Source organism: Lutra lutra, chromosome 3 (assembly GCF_902655055.1).
Source record: "Lutra lutra chromosome 3, mLutLut1.2, whole genome shotgun sequence".
Taxonomy (NCBI): domain Eukaryota; kingdom Metazoa; phylum Chordata; class Mammalia; order Carnivora; family Mustelidae; genus Lutra; species Lutra lutra.
This window is the reverse complement of record NC_062280.1, coordinates 122,161,398-122,174,603: the sequence shown is the minus strand read 5'-3', so window position 1 is coordinate 122,174,603 and position 13,206 is coordinate 122,161,398. Positions and strand designations below refer to the sequence as shown.

The 13,206-nt window shown below is 45.3% G+C and overlaps 1 protein-coding gene across 2 annotated transcripts in view; it reads left to right on the top strand.

Moving 5' to 3' along the window:
• The first annotated feature begins 5,834 nt into the window (after positions 1-5,834).
• SPATA13 (spermatogenesis associated 13) overlaps positions 5,835-13,206 on the top strand; it is a 198,314-nt gene continuing 190,942 nt past the window's right edge. For both annotated transcript variants that reach the window (XM_047722925.1, XM_047722932.1), the window contains exon 1: positions 5,835-5,888. In XM_047722925.1, the coding sequence (XP_047578881.1) occupies positions 5,850-5,888 (39 nt within the window). In that variant the 5' untranslated portion in view covers positions 5,835-5,849. The remainder of the gene's footprint in view (positions 5,889-13,206) is intronic.

The window sequence follows — 13,206 nt, the reverse complement described above, 5'->3', positions numbered from 1 at the left end:
GAAAACTCCAGGGCACCTGGGTGACTCAGTGGGTTAAAGCCTCTGCCTTCAGCTCAGGTCATGATCCCAGAGTCCTGTTGGGCTCTCTGCTCAGCGGGGAGCCTGCTTCCTCCTCTCTCTCTCTGCCTGCCTCTCTGCCTACTTGTGATCTCTGTCTGTCAAATAAATAAATAGAATCTTTAAAAAAAAAGGGGGGGAAACTCCTAATATTTTATCTTTAAATACAGTATTTGCACTAGTTTTTGATAGATGCCTTATATAAAATTCACCAATATTACTTGTGTTCCTAGTTCGCTAACAGTTTTTATAGAGAAATCAGTGTTCAAATATTTCTGCTGCATTTAATGAACCATACTCCCCCCCATCTCTTAATGAGGTGAATTGCATATAAATTTCCCAAAATGAAGCTATTATTACCTATTATTACAACTCCTACTTGGTCATATCTTTTTTTTTTTTTAACTGAACTATCGTTGGCATGTGATGTTATGTTAATTTCACATGCACAGCCTAGTGATTCTGTGAACCTATGCCTGATGCTCTGCTTACCACAAGTGTAGGTCCCATCTGTCACCACACAACACTATCACAATAATGATAGCTTTTTAAAATACATTTTTGAAATTTATTTCCCAATATCTTATTTCTGCTCTTTTGCCTCCATGTTCCTAATCCAGATTGACTCATGATTTTACCATTTGTACTGTCCTTATTTCAAATTGTTATTAAGACTGTATAAGATTTATCCAATTAGTGGAGGAGCATTCTCACTTTTTCCATTTTCTAGATAATTTTTTATAAAGATTTTATTTATTTTTTTTTGAGAGAGAGAGTGTGCGCACTTGGGTGGGGGTAGGGAGAAGCTCAGTGGAGAGCCCCTCGCAGAGCTCAGTCCCAGGACCTTGAGATCAGGACCTGCGCCAAAGGCAGAGGCTTAACCAACTGAGCCACCCAGGCTCCCTCTCTTTAGATCATTCTGAATTACTTAAGGGTTAAGACTTGTTAAGTGATAGTTCTTGGGTCTCATCTTATGTTACTTAGCTGCAACAGAGCAGATGGTTGGTTGCACTTTTCTCCTTGGACTCCAGGACACTCCTTAAAGTAGCAGCGTTTCTACCTTTCTGTGTTCCTTTCCACTGTGCCTTCTTGTAGACCCCTGACCACCTTCATGGTAGGACACCAGTGAAGATAGGTTGACTTCTCTTCCGGCACTACAGACAAAGCCGTATGGTTTGGCTAAAACATCTTCTACTCCCAAAGAAAACCTGCCCAGAACCTTCCAGATCAGTTGGCTTCTTGGCTCTTGTTGCTGCCATAGCACTTCTTACCTCTGCAGCACCTACCATGCTGTGTTTTAATTAGCCGTACACATGTCTTCTCTCCAACCAGTATGTCAGCCTCAGCACACTGTGTCTTAGCCATCTTTGCAGTCTCCATGCCTGGCATAGCACCAGGCACCAAAAAAGACAGCCGATGTTTGTTCAATAAATGAACTGAACGTTCTGATGAGTTGAACACAAATAGCTCATTACAGATCTAACGTGTGGTTTGCTGCCCGACCAGTTTCTAACCAGGATGTTCCACTACCACCTCGCTGTAGATAAATTTATCCCATAAAAAGGTGTCGATTTTGGAGTCCTTATTTATTCCCTTGGTCTGATTGTCTGTGCTGTTGTTACCATACCGTTTTAATTACTGCTGCTTTATTGTAAGTCTCAGTCCTACACTCTTATTTTCTCACTTGTGATCTGCAGTCTCTCCCAGTTCCTTGTCTCCTTGGGGTGGGGCCCCAGACGCTCTCTGCTAGGTCTTCAGTGTCTAGTTGTAGTATCTGATCTTCGCTGCTCTTCCTGCCAGTCCTGACCCATGCATTTACTTTCTTATGCTATTTCTGCTGCTCTGGGGCTAAGGTCTCCTCTTTATGGTTCAGATATCCTTGAATGCTTTCTAGAATTCTGCTGTTTTATAGCGAGTTCATTCTGACAGCTATCGCTTAACTGGATGGGCTACTAACTGTGATGACATACAGACAATGAAGTCTGACTTCCTGGAGGCCTGGGTGCCTGGGGATGGCATCTCCCAGGAAGCAGGACAGATGCTGTCTCTGAGGTCCTTCCTGGTTCTCTTCCCTAATGTGTTCCCAGAATGCTCCTGCAGAGGTCATCTGGACAACGTCCATTTTATTTTATTTTATTTTATTTTTTTAGATTTTATTTATTTATTTGACAGAGAGAAATCACAAGCAGGCAGAGAGGCAGGCAGAGAGAGAGGAGGAAGCAGGCTCCCTGCTGAGCAGAAAGCCCGATGCGGGGCTTGAACCCAGGACCTGGGATCATGACCTGAGCCGAAGGCAGCGGCTTAACCCATTGAGCCACCCAGGCGCCCCGACAACGTCCATTTTAAGTTTTAGTTTTTTTTTGTTTGTTTGTTTGTTTGTTTTTTTTAAAGATTTTATTTATTTATCTGACAGAGAGAGATCACAAGTAGACAGAAAGGCAGGCAGAGAGAGAGAGAGAGAGGGAAGCAGGCTCCCTGCTGAGCAGAGAGCCCGATGCGGGACTCGATCCCAGGACCCTGAGATCATGACCTGAGCCGAAGGCAGCGGCCTAACCCACTGAGCCACCCAGGCGCCCCTTAAGTTTTAGTTTTGTAAGCCAATTTGTGCATAAGCCAAACATTTTACCTCAGTTATTGAATAATTTAGGCAAAAGTTATTTTGGTTCAAACCATTGTTAATGGTGACGTCAACTCTTTTTTTAAATGAATGTTTAATAAGTTACTTTTGTAAAGGAACCCTGTTATCTTTTTAAATAAAATAAGAAAATAAAGCAAGTTATATAAAACCAGCTCAAGGATGGAGGATGCATTTTAAGTTTGCAAAGCATTCTCTGTGGTTATGGGTTTGATCTTTCATGCAGATGGCTTGAGTCATGAAAACGTCTTCTATGTGTCTGAATGTGGAAGAATAACTTAACTTCTCCCAGAGCTCTCTTGAGAAGTGCACAGTTGATATGCAGCAAATGTAGACTTTGGTTAGGTTTTCTGATTCAGACATGCTACAAGACTAGCATGGTTTCCAGAAATAGCTTTTGGGCTGGAATAGCTTTTGAACTACTAGTCTGTTCCTTGAAAATCTACAAAAGGATGATTGTTGTTCCTTTTTCTGGTGGTCTGTCGAATCTAATAGTGAATTTTCCTCATTGCTCCCTCAGTGTTGGAACTGACTAGAAACTAATACTTGATGATATGGAAGGCAATTTGAGGTGTGTGTGTGTGTGTGTCTTTATGTAGCAAGTCATTGCTTTACTGCAACCCAGGAATATAGTGCTTTTACCTCAGGAGACCATTTAGTGAACAGAAAAGAAGGAACAGCACACATGGAGGCCTGGGGCCTCCCTCCAGTGCTGCTCTCCTGGTGTATCAGGCTGTGGGCTGGCGGCTACATCACTTCAAGAACACTGCTGTGTCCGTGGCATTTTTATGTTTTAGATTCACCTGATTTCTCCCATTTTTGCTTTTTGCTTTTAGGGAAGCTGCCCCAGATTAGATAAATGTTTCTTAGTTTGCTTTGAACCCAGCCCAGGTTGGGTCCTGGAGCCTGACTGAGAAATTTCTAGAGACATTCTCTCAGGGGAGAAGAGAGACCATGTAGGACCAATGGAAAAGGAAACAATCATGAAGGTCCTTGTGGTATGCACTTTCGATCTGGTAAACACCAATAAGTACATTTTTCAAAGGACACTTGAGTATTTTCTTCATTAGGAAAATATGGCTGAGCAACAAACTTAATTTCAAATGTGAGTTGGGTTGATCCAGTACCTCTCCTAGTAGTGATCATGGCACTGGTCATAGGAAACTATAAATTCCCTGAGCGTAGAATCATTACCAAATACACATCAGATGTGTCCCATTCATTCGGTCCTGGCTCGCAGCCTTCAGTGGGCACCTGGGGGCTTATAAATGGCAGATGGCTGGGCCCGGTCCCCAGGGGTTCGAAGTCGGGGGGTGGGGCCTGGGCATTTGCATTTTCAACTAGTCGGTATTGATGCTGGTGCAACTGCATTGGGGAACATATCTTTTTTTTTTTTTTTTTTTTAAAGATTTTATTTATTTATTTGACAGAGAGAGAGATCACAAGCAGGCAGAGAGGCAGGCAGAGAGAGAGGAGGAAGCAGGCTCCCTGCTGAGCAGAGAGCCCGATGCGGGGCTCGATCCCAGGACCCTGAGATCATGACCTGAGCCAAAGGCAGCGGCTTAACCCACTGAGCCACCCAGGCGCCCCTGGGGAACATATCTTGACAAGCACTGTGTTTGCCTGTTTCTTGAGAGGAGGGACCACACTATGGTTTTACCCATCTCTAGCCCCTGGTCTAGTGCCCAGCACATAATTACCTCTCAGTAACTGACAATACAGCAACATTACGGAGAACTTTTATTTGGGACTCAGTCCCGCATTAAGAACGTTACAAGGGGGGCACCTGGGTGGCTCAGTGGGTTAAGCCGCTGCCTTCGGCTCAGGTCATGATCTCGGGGTCCTGGGATCAAGTCCCTCATCGGGCTCTCTGCTCAGCAGGAAGCCTGCTTCTCTCTCTCTCTCTCCCTCTCTGCCTGCCTCTCTGTCTACAAAAAAAAAAAAAAAAAAAAAAAAAAAAAAAAGAACGTTACAAGGACTCTCATCTAATTCTCACAGCTCCATCACAGAGATACCAACCTATATCCCCATTTTACAGAGAGAACCAGGGAGCCTTGGGGAGACAGGTTAAGTCTCTAGCCTACAGTCACATGACCAGTGTGTGGTAGGGGTAGGAAAGATGTTTAGGGGGTTGAATTGAAACATTAAGGGCCTTGGGTAAGGTTCTCTTTTTTTGTGATCATTTTCAAGCTCTTATCAAATCCCTGACAGAAATAAACCCAGAGCTATTTTAAAAGAAGAAAATTCTACACAAATCCAACAGAAATCTTTCAAGTTGATATTGAGAAAAATATTGACCAAACTTGCCTGTGCAAATACTCAGGTTTTTTTTTCTCAAAGCAGCTGCAAAACATTTTCTCATGGACCCAGACGTCTAGGAAATCACCTTGGTGGGGCATTTATTAGAACCTCTTCTAAAGACTCCTTTTGCTCCAACTGCCATGAATGTCATGATAACCTTTGCTTGGTGTGAACAGCTGTCACTAGAAAAACGTCCTTCAAAAGCAGCCGATGAGTCACTCAGAAAAACAGAGCCCCTTTGCAAGGTTTTCCCAGCCTGTGCCTTCTCATTCAGCCAAGAATCTGAACCTGTCGCTGTGCGGGGTCTTATCACCCGTCTTCCCCATAAACAGTTCTCCTGAGAGCTGAACCACCACCAACTGGTCAGAGCTGGGGAAGGCGACCTCAGAAGCCCAAGACAGCTGGACAGGCTTCCAAGACAGATGAACTACCTCTCTGTGTCCCCAGAAGAATGCCCTGAGAAAATGTCCTGCTGGGAAATACCAGGGTGTTTAGACAGAATTCTCTTTAGCATGACGAGTATGGATCAAATGCTGAAGTTCTCTTCAAACAGCTTACTTATTCCCTCCTCCAACATAGCATCTAGAAACAATCACCAAATGGCCCCTTGTTCTGTTGATTTGTTTATTCCAGCTGTCTTTAGTGAGAAACTGATCAGATCCAACCCTGCTGTGATCTGTAGCTGGCACTAAGGCAGTCTGGAACGCCAGCCTCCGTCTTTTCCTCCCTTCCCACAAACTCCTGGGATTCTGTCTGTTCCTCCTTTGTAAAAGTCAGGCTTCTGCTTTCCACTGTTTAATTTCCTAGTTAATGATTGTCAAGAAATTGGTGTGTGACGGCAAGGACACGCTACAGAATGCAAAAGGCTTCTTGTCTTTGCAGACAGCCTCTCTGGGTGAATCGCCTAGGTTACTCACGTTGGTCCTGTTGTTATTTAGACTCTGGGAAGATTTATGGCCTAAGTGGTCTTTCCCTGCCTCTGTCCCTACTATGCAGAGCAGCAATAGCAGCCTCAAGGAAAGTAAATGAAGTTTATGTGTGTTTTCTACGAGTAGAACACAGCCTCTGGGGTCAGATTGGACTCAGACTCTGGCTCTGCTGCTCTCTAATTACTATATTGTTCTCTGCCTCAGTTTCTTTACCTGTAAAATGGGGATCTGTAAAATAGTAGTACTCAGTTCTTAGGGTTCCACGAGGAGTGTTAATGCTTATGGAGTGCTTAGATTCTGACCTAAATACTCCATAAATGCTTGTTATTGTTACTACAAATGTTTAAAATTAGAATAAAAGTACCAGCTTTAAAAAAGCGTGTGCATATTTAAGAGCTGAAGGGACTGCCCAGCTCCCCTGCTCTGGAATCCTTGCCCACTGGGCATTTAGAGTTTAATAGGAGAGACAGGACCAAACCTGTAATGAGAGAAAGTTCCCTGAGTTCTACCTATAGATGGGAATTAGGTGCTACCCCATTCTGAAACAATGAGTGACACTGACCGTGGGAAACTTCCTGGGGCCAAAAATTGCAAGATAACAAATGATAAAGAGGAAGTAGGCGGTAGTAGGCGGTAGTAGGTAGTAGGGCAGAGTCATCCGCCGTCCCTGGCTTTTTTTTTTTTTTTCCCTGCTTTTTAAATTTTTTTTTTTTTTTCAATTACAAAAGCAATGAAGCCTCCCCCCCCCCCCCAATGTTTAAAACAGAAAATAAGTCACTTAAAACTCCTCCACCCAGAGATAACTATTGTTAATTCCTTAACGAATTTCCTGTTTCGGCTTTTGAGATAACCGGGGCAAAGTGGTTATGGGAAAGGAAGGCCAGGTGCCAGTGCCCCTGAGATGCTTTCCCCTGGGTGGAGCGGGATGCGCCTGGGGCTTGGGCTCCTGGGCGGGGCAGGTGGGCAGGGCCACAGCCACGCGCTGGCTTGGAGGGGAGGGAAGTGTCAGAATTGTCGCCAATTATAACCAAACTCCTTTGTCAAGCACACCGTGTTGAGGCGAAGTCATCTAAGCATCAAATCACCAGTACAGTCTCCAAAGCAAGCATTTATCTGAGCTCTTAGAAAATAGCCGATGATAGAGTGGTCTTTGGTTTTTAAGAAATTGGGGAGGAGGGTTAAATTTTTGTTTTGGGTGTTTTTATCTATGCTGCAGCAGAATCTCTTTCTCGTTTCCCAATTTTAAGCTTAGGAGGACCATGACCACTTGTTTCTCTAAGTTGCAGACCACCAGGAGGGGCAGGTTGTGGAAAGCCTTCTCTGGATCCGGTCTAGACCAGCGGCCCCTATTTAGGTTTGAAATAACAGAAACACGAGGGGGTAGGAAATGCTGGCCCTCCCTTTCCAGGGCAAGCTGCAGGGTATCTGATCTTCTCCCCTTCTTAGGCTGTGCTCTTTCATAGACTGTGGTGAAATTGTCAGTCCTGGGAGTGGATTGTTCAAAATCTAACAATATTGGGCACTCAACCCCCTCAAAAGTTTATTTAAAACCATTTGACTAAACTTTCCAAGTTTCATTTGGTTGTGTTCTATTGTATACATCGTATTTTTGTCTCCGAAAACAAACAAGAGGGTGTTTACACCAGTTTTTGCCTTTTTATTTGCATCTTTATATAATCAATGGTTGGCCCATTTTGTTAGTTTCTAACATTCTGTACAGACTTGTCTAAATGTTTGCAGTGGAACCAGATGTTACTAGAAAGTTATCAGTATTTTTTTTTTCCTTTCTCATCCCAGCCTGTCTGCCCAGATTTGTGAGAGTGGGTCCCTCACTGGGACCAAGGATCCAAAAGGAGCTGAAACTCACAGGGCAAAAAAGGGTGGAGACAAAGGGGGAGGTCTTAGAGGATCTCACCATCCTCTGTCACAAATGACTCCACTGTCTCCTTCCTCCTCCCTTCCTGTATCCACTGTAAGGCTCACAGTTTTTGCTCATAACTTAAGCGTGCACAGCATGTAGAGGTGGCCACAAAGGCATTGACTCTGGGGCTGGTGTTTGATGGCTCAGAATCTACCTCTTCTGGAATCTTCAAGAGGAGTTTGTAGGCTCCAGATGAGGGAACTGCTTCCTCCAACGGAAGTGGGGAAAGACAGGACCCTTGATGCAGAGTAGGAAAGCATCCTCTCATTCCTAACGAAAGAATCGTCATTGCTTTGGGAAAAGAAAATTGGAAGGGACGTTTGGAACCTCAGGATCCAGGGAAGGGGCAGAGGGGAGATAGGAGTGAAAGGAAGAATGATTTCTTTGTTGAACAGAAGCTGGTGAGTGATCAGGTTATGAAAGGGCATCAGAGTTGTACAGCAAGTGTCTCCTTTTCATTTCTCTGTCAACCCAGGGAGTGAATGCAAATGAACCCTGGAGGGCGGCACATGGAGAAACTGACTTTCTCCCACACTTTGTAATGGTTACCAGTTAGACATCTGTAAGGTTTAAGGTCATTCGGGCTGAATCAATAATCAGGGAATTTTTTTCCTCATATATGGCCAGGATCTTCAAGATTCAAGGGATGGGAGTTTTTCCTGCTGGGAGTAGGAGGGGAAAGAGGTCATTTTGGCCATGTGGAACAAGGAGGAAGGCAGAAGTGCTTTGGGCAACCCAAGGGAAAGGTGCCAGAAGGCAGGAGAAGGACATGGGAAACCCAACACTCTTCTCGAAAATAAGAGATGCTCAGTAAATATCTGGTCAGTTAATTGGCAGAGTCAATAAAGGATAAATAAGAGGTAAAAGGGAGCCCACTCTGGAATGTAGATTTCACATGGTCCCTTTTCCCAGAGAGGAATGTCCCTGCAGCTGGGAGCAACTGTCAGGTCCTGCTTCGAGGCCTACCCTGTGGTTCCTGGAGAGGCAGGGATAGAGCTGGTGCCCTGTCTCAAGCAGATGAGAGCCTTGTACCTTCCCCTCTGACCCAGCCTGGAAATGACAGGAAGACCACCCCTAGGTCTATTGTAAGATCCTGCTGCAATTCTGCTCCCTTCTCTGCCCTCTTGTGCTGCAGGCACCGCCTTGAGGGATGAGACAGTGGGGGGCGGGTCAGGAGGGCCCTGAGGAGGTCAGGAGTCTGTGCTGCTGGGATACAGGTTTGGGAGAGGCATCTAGAGATGGATGGAGCCTGGGGCCTATGAAACACTTTGTCACAGCATTAAATTAACTAGAAACAGAGGGGCTTGAGGTCAGATCTTGGTCTCATGACTGCCAGGCTCTAAGCAGCTGGGGAAACCGACAGATTACTCCCCAACAAATGCTGGATTTGAGTCATTTTCTAAAGCTGGTGACAGTTAGTGTTCATTCTGGAGTTTCCCTGGACAGAAACAGGAAAGAGGGCAAAAAATAGACATATTATTTTCATTATAAACTTAGCAGCTCTTTGCTAATTTGTACCATGAAGCTTCTCTTTCTATCTCTCTCGAGATTATAAGAGGAGGACCAGGGATTATGAAGCCAAACAGAAATGGGTTGAAATGCCAGTACTTCCACTATCTCACTTGTGGCCTTGGGGAAATCCCCAACTCTCCTGAGACTCAGTTCCAGGGTCTGTAAAGTTAGTAATGCTTACTTCATTGTGTTGTTTGACGATTTAATTAAATAATACTAAAATCGCAGTAGAAATGCTAGTCAGTCATGGCAGAAAAGGGGGACACTTGAGAATGTTCCATAACGGAGTTATTACAAAGGTGGAGGGTAGCCTCTCCGGGCCAGTAACAGTGGGGACACCATCTCTAGGCCAGAGGAGGGACCTGAGAGGTCATTACCAGAACCTGCAGGCAGAAAGGGCTGCCTTGTAGGTGCCATGACCTTTAGTCAAGGGCAGCCAGCCCACAATGCCTCCAGCCTGCTCTCATCCCTTCTCTCCCTCCCTCCTTATAGTGTGGGCTGTGCTCCCATCTTGTAAACCCAACTAGAAGCCCAAGGGCATGGGAGCCCCTGGACGTAGTCTATATAGGTCAGCCATTAGGGACACAGTTGGCTGGAGAAGTGGAAACTATAGGGTGAACCCAGGAAGGAAACAGAAGATATCCAGCCAGGAAAGTCTCAAGAAATGAAAGCCATTGTGACAAGTCACTTCAAGTTCAGTATAGATCCCTTTATACCCGTTTTCCAAAAAAGCATTAGTCAATCCCTGCACGTAGAGGATGTGCCAACCAGTGTTTGCTGAACAGTAATCAGGTTCCGGAAAGGGCATAAAATATTGACTCGTGAGCAAATACAACATTTGCATTGAATGTAATGTTAAAACATGGTGATTTAAATTGCACATCACAGATAGAGATAAAACAGAAGAGCATCAAGTCTGTCATGGCTCTATTCATTCCTTCCTCTTTGTTCTGAATTTAGTTCACATCCAAGTACTTCTTCCTCTCTTGGCAAAATGACAGTGTAATTAACTAATGGCACTTAAATAAATGACTGTAAATTGCTTTGTAGTCAGCAGGCTAACCCCTGCTGCACAAGGTCTCTGGTGTCTGGGATTCTCTTTGAAGTTGTAGGGGAGACTCTGAATGGAGGGAACCTCTAACTTACCAGTTGCAAACTCTAGGGTCCCGGGGTGTCGGGAGAATAAATTGCCCCTCAGCAGGCAATACAGCAGGGGTCCATTCCAGGTGGGTAGCCTTGCCCATAGAATTGGACTCCTCAATGGTGGATTGGGCATTTCTCCATGCTCTGGGGGGTGATCTACATATGTGCCCTTGTTGAGATCTGGAGAGGAAATGGCCTCCAGGGCCTGTTCTGACCTCTGCCTCTGCCTGTTCTGTTCCCTGGGAACTTACCTAACCTGCTCTGTAACGATTTCAAAATATTCTAAAGCTTCGACTTAAATTGATTCTAACCTCAATGCTTGGTCTGACTTTCCAGGTTTCTGAGTAGCTGTCTGAAGAGAGGGAAAAAGCCGAGTGGTAATTCAGTAGTGGAGCAGAGCAAACAGGAGGGTCCCTTGGGAGCAGCTCAGGCCTCAGGTAGCTTATGACCAATGAGCCTGTTCTTCCCTGTCCCAAACTAAGGTTTTACAAACTAGCTGGTCCCAGGCCCAGGAATCAGCATTCTTAAATCTCCCCATTTGATGTGGATATACAGTCTTGTTTTAGAAACAGGATCCCTGGGAGTGAGAGAAGGGTGGGGGGAGATATATCTTTTTTGTATATATATACGTACATATGTATATGTATTCATATTCAAGGAGGATTTAGACATCAAAATGTCCTACCTCACAGGCACCTGCTTACTTCCCACTACAAACATGAACTAAAGGCTAGCCTTTAGTTTACCTTATTTCTGGAATGATTAATTTTGTGCTTACCTTTCCAAGACAGTGACGTTTTACTACCTGTTGATCTTTAAAACCTGGTAGGAAAACAAGTGATTTAAACACTTTTTTACTTTTTCTGCCAGCCAAAAGCAAATAAGACTATTCTCCTTTTTAAAAAATATTTTATTTATTTATTTGACAGACAGAGATCACAAGCAGGCAGAGAGGCAGGCAGAGAGAGAAGGGGGAGGACCCGAGCCAAAGGCAGAGGCTTAACCCACTGAGCCTCCCAGGTGCCCCTCATTTACTTATTTGAGACAGAGAGAGCACAAGCAGGAAGGAGGGGCAGAGAGAGAGGGAGAAGCAGACTCCCTGCTGAGCAAGGAGGCCGATGCGGGGCTCGATCCCAGGACCCCGGGATCGTGACCTGAACTGAAGGCAGACGCTTAACCAACTGAGCCACCCAGGCACCCCTAAATCATATTCTTTATTTAGGATAATAAATAAGTGGTTACGGTAGAGTTTCAATAGCACAACCATCTAATGTGACTTAACACTAGGGGGGCAGTGACCCTCTTTTGTGTAACCCCGAGGTTTCCCCAGCCATCCATTTGCTGAGACCCTCTGACGACCATTTATGGTATTTATTTTTTTTAAGATTTTATTTATGTACTTGACAGAGAGAGATCACAAGTAGACAGAGGCAGGCAGAGAGAGAGAGAGAGAGAGGGAAGCAGGCTCCCTGCTGAGCAGAGAGCCCGCCCAATGTGGGGCTCCATCCCAGGACCCTGAGATCATGACCTGAGCTGAAGGCAGCGGCCCAACCCACTGAGCCACCCAGGCGCCCCCCATTTATGGTATTTTAAAAAGGTGACTTCCAGGGGTGCCTGGGTGGCTCAGTGGGTTGAGCCTCTGCTTTTGGCTCAGGTCATGATCTCAGGGTCCTGGGATGGAGCCCCACATTGGGTGGGCTCTCTGCTCAGCTGGGAGTCTGCTTCCCCACTCCCCCCCTCGCCCCGCCCCGCCTGCCTCTCTGCCTACTTGTGATCTCTGTCAAATAAATTAAATAAAATCTTTTAAAAAAAAAAAAAAAGGTGGCTTCTGCACAACAGGACTGACATCCAAGGTCCGGGTGGGGCCAACAGAAGAGAGAGGCCGTCTGGTGCAGGGTCCACTTGGTAGAGCCCACATTAAAATGGGGAGGTCAGAAGACCATCAAATGATCAAAGAATTAAGTGAGAAATCTGCCCTTGTGGGAGGGAGGGGGAGGCAGGGAACAAGAATCCAGCCTGACTGTAATCCTTAAATAACCACGGTCAATCCTTTAAACCTTCTGTTATAGGATTTAAAAACAAACAAACAAACAAACAAAAAACAAGAATAAAATACCCTGCTAAAAACACAAATTGGGGCTGGTCTGGAGAGATGTTGAGGGTGTGACAGACCAACCATTTGCTGGAGCCCTAAGCAAATTAGAAACTTTCATTTAGCAAGAGCTTGTTTGTTCTGCTGAACAGCCACCTGTTTGATTCCCCTGATATTTGCTGATGTTCAATGACATGAACAGTGAATGGTCTGTGGCTGGGACAGAGGGAAGAGCTAGTGGCTTCTGATCCCTGCGATTTCTGGCTGTTTGGCTCCATATGCTCAGTGTGCCAAAGGCTGTGTGCTAGATATGTATTTAGCATTCAGGACTTACAACACATTTTTGTCAGGTAGGACTCCAAGAAATTAAGCACAGTCTCACCCAAATCCTGGTTGGGAATGATACTCTCTGTGTCCCCCTCCTTGGGACTGCAGACCATTGGTAGCTCTGGGACCAAAGTGGTGGGTTAATAATCCCATGACCCAGGGCACCTGAGTGGCTCAGAAGGTTAAGCATCTGCCTTCAGCTCAGGTCATGATCTCCGGGTCCTGGGATCAAGTCCCACATCAGGTTCCCTGCTCAGCCGCAAGCCTGGTTCTCCCTCTCCCTCTGCTG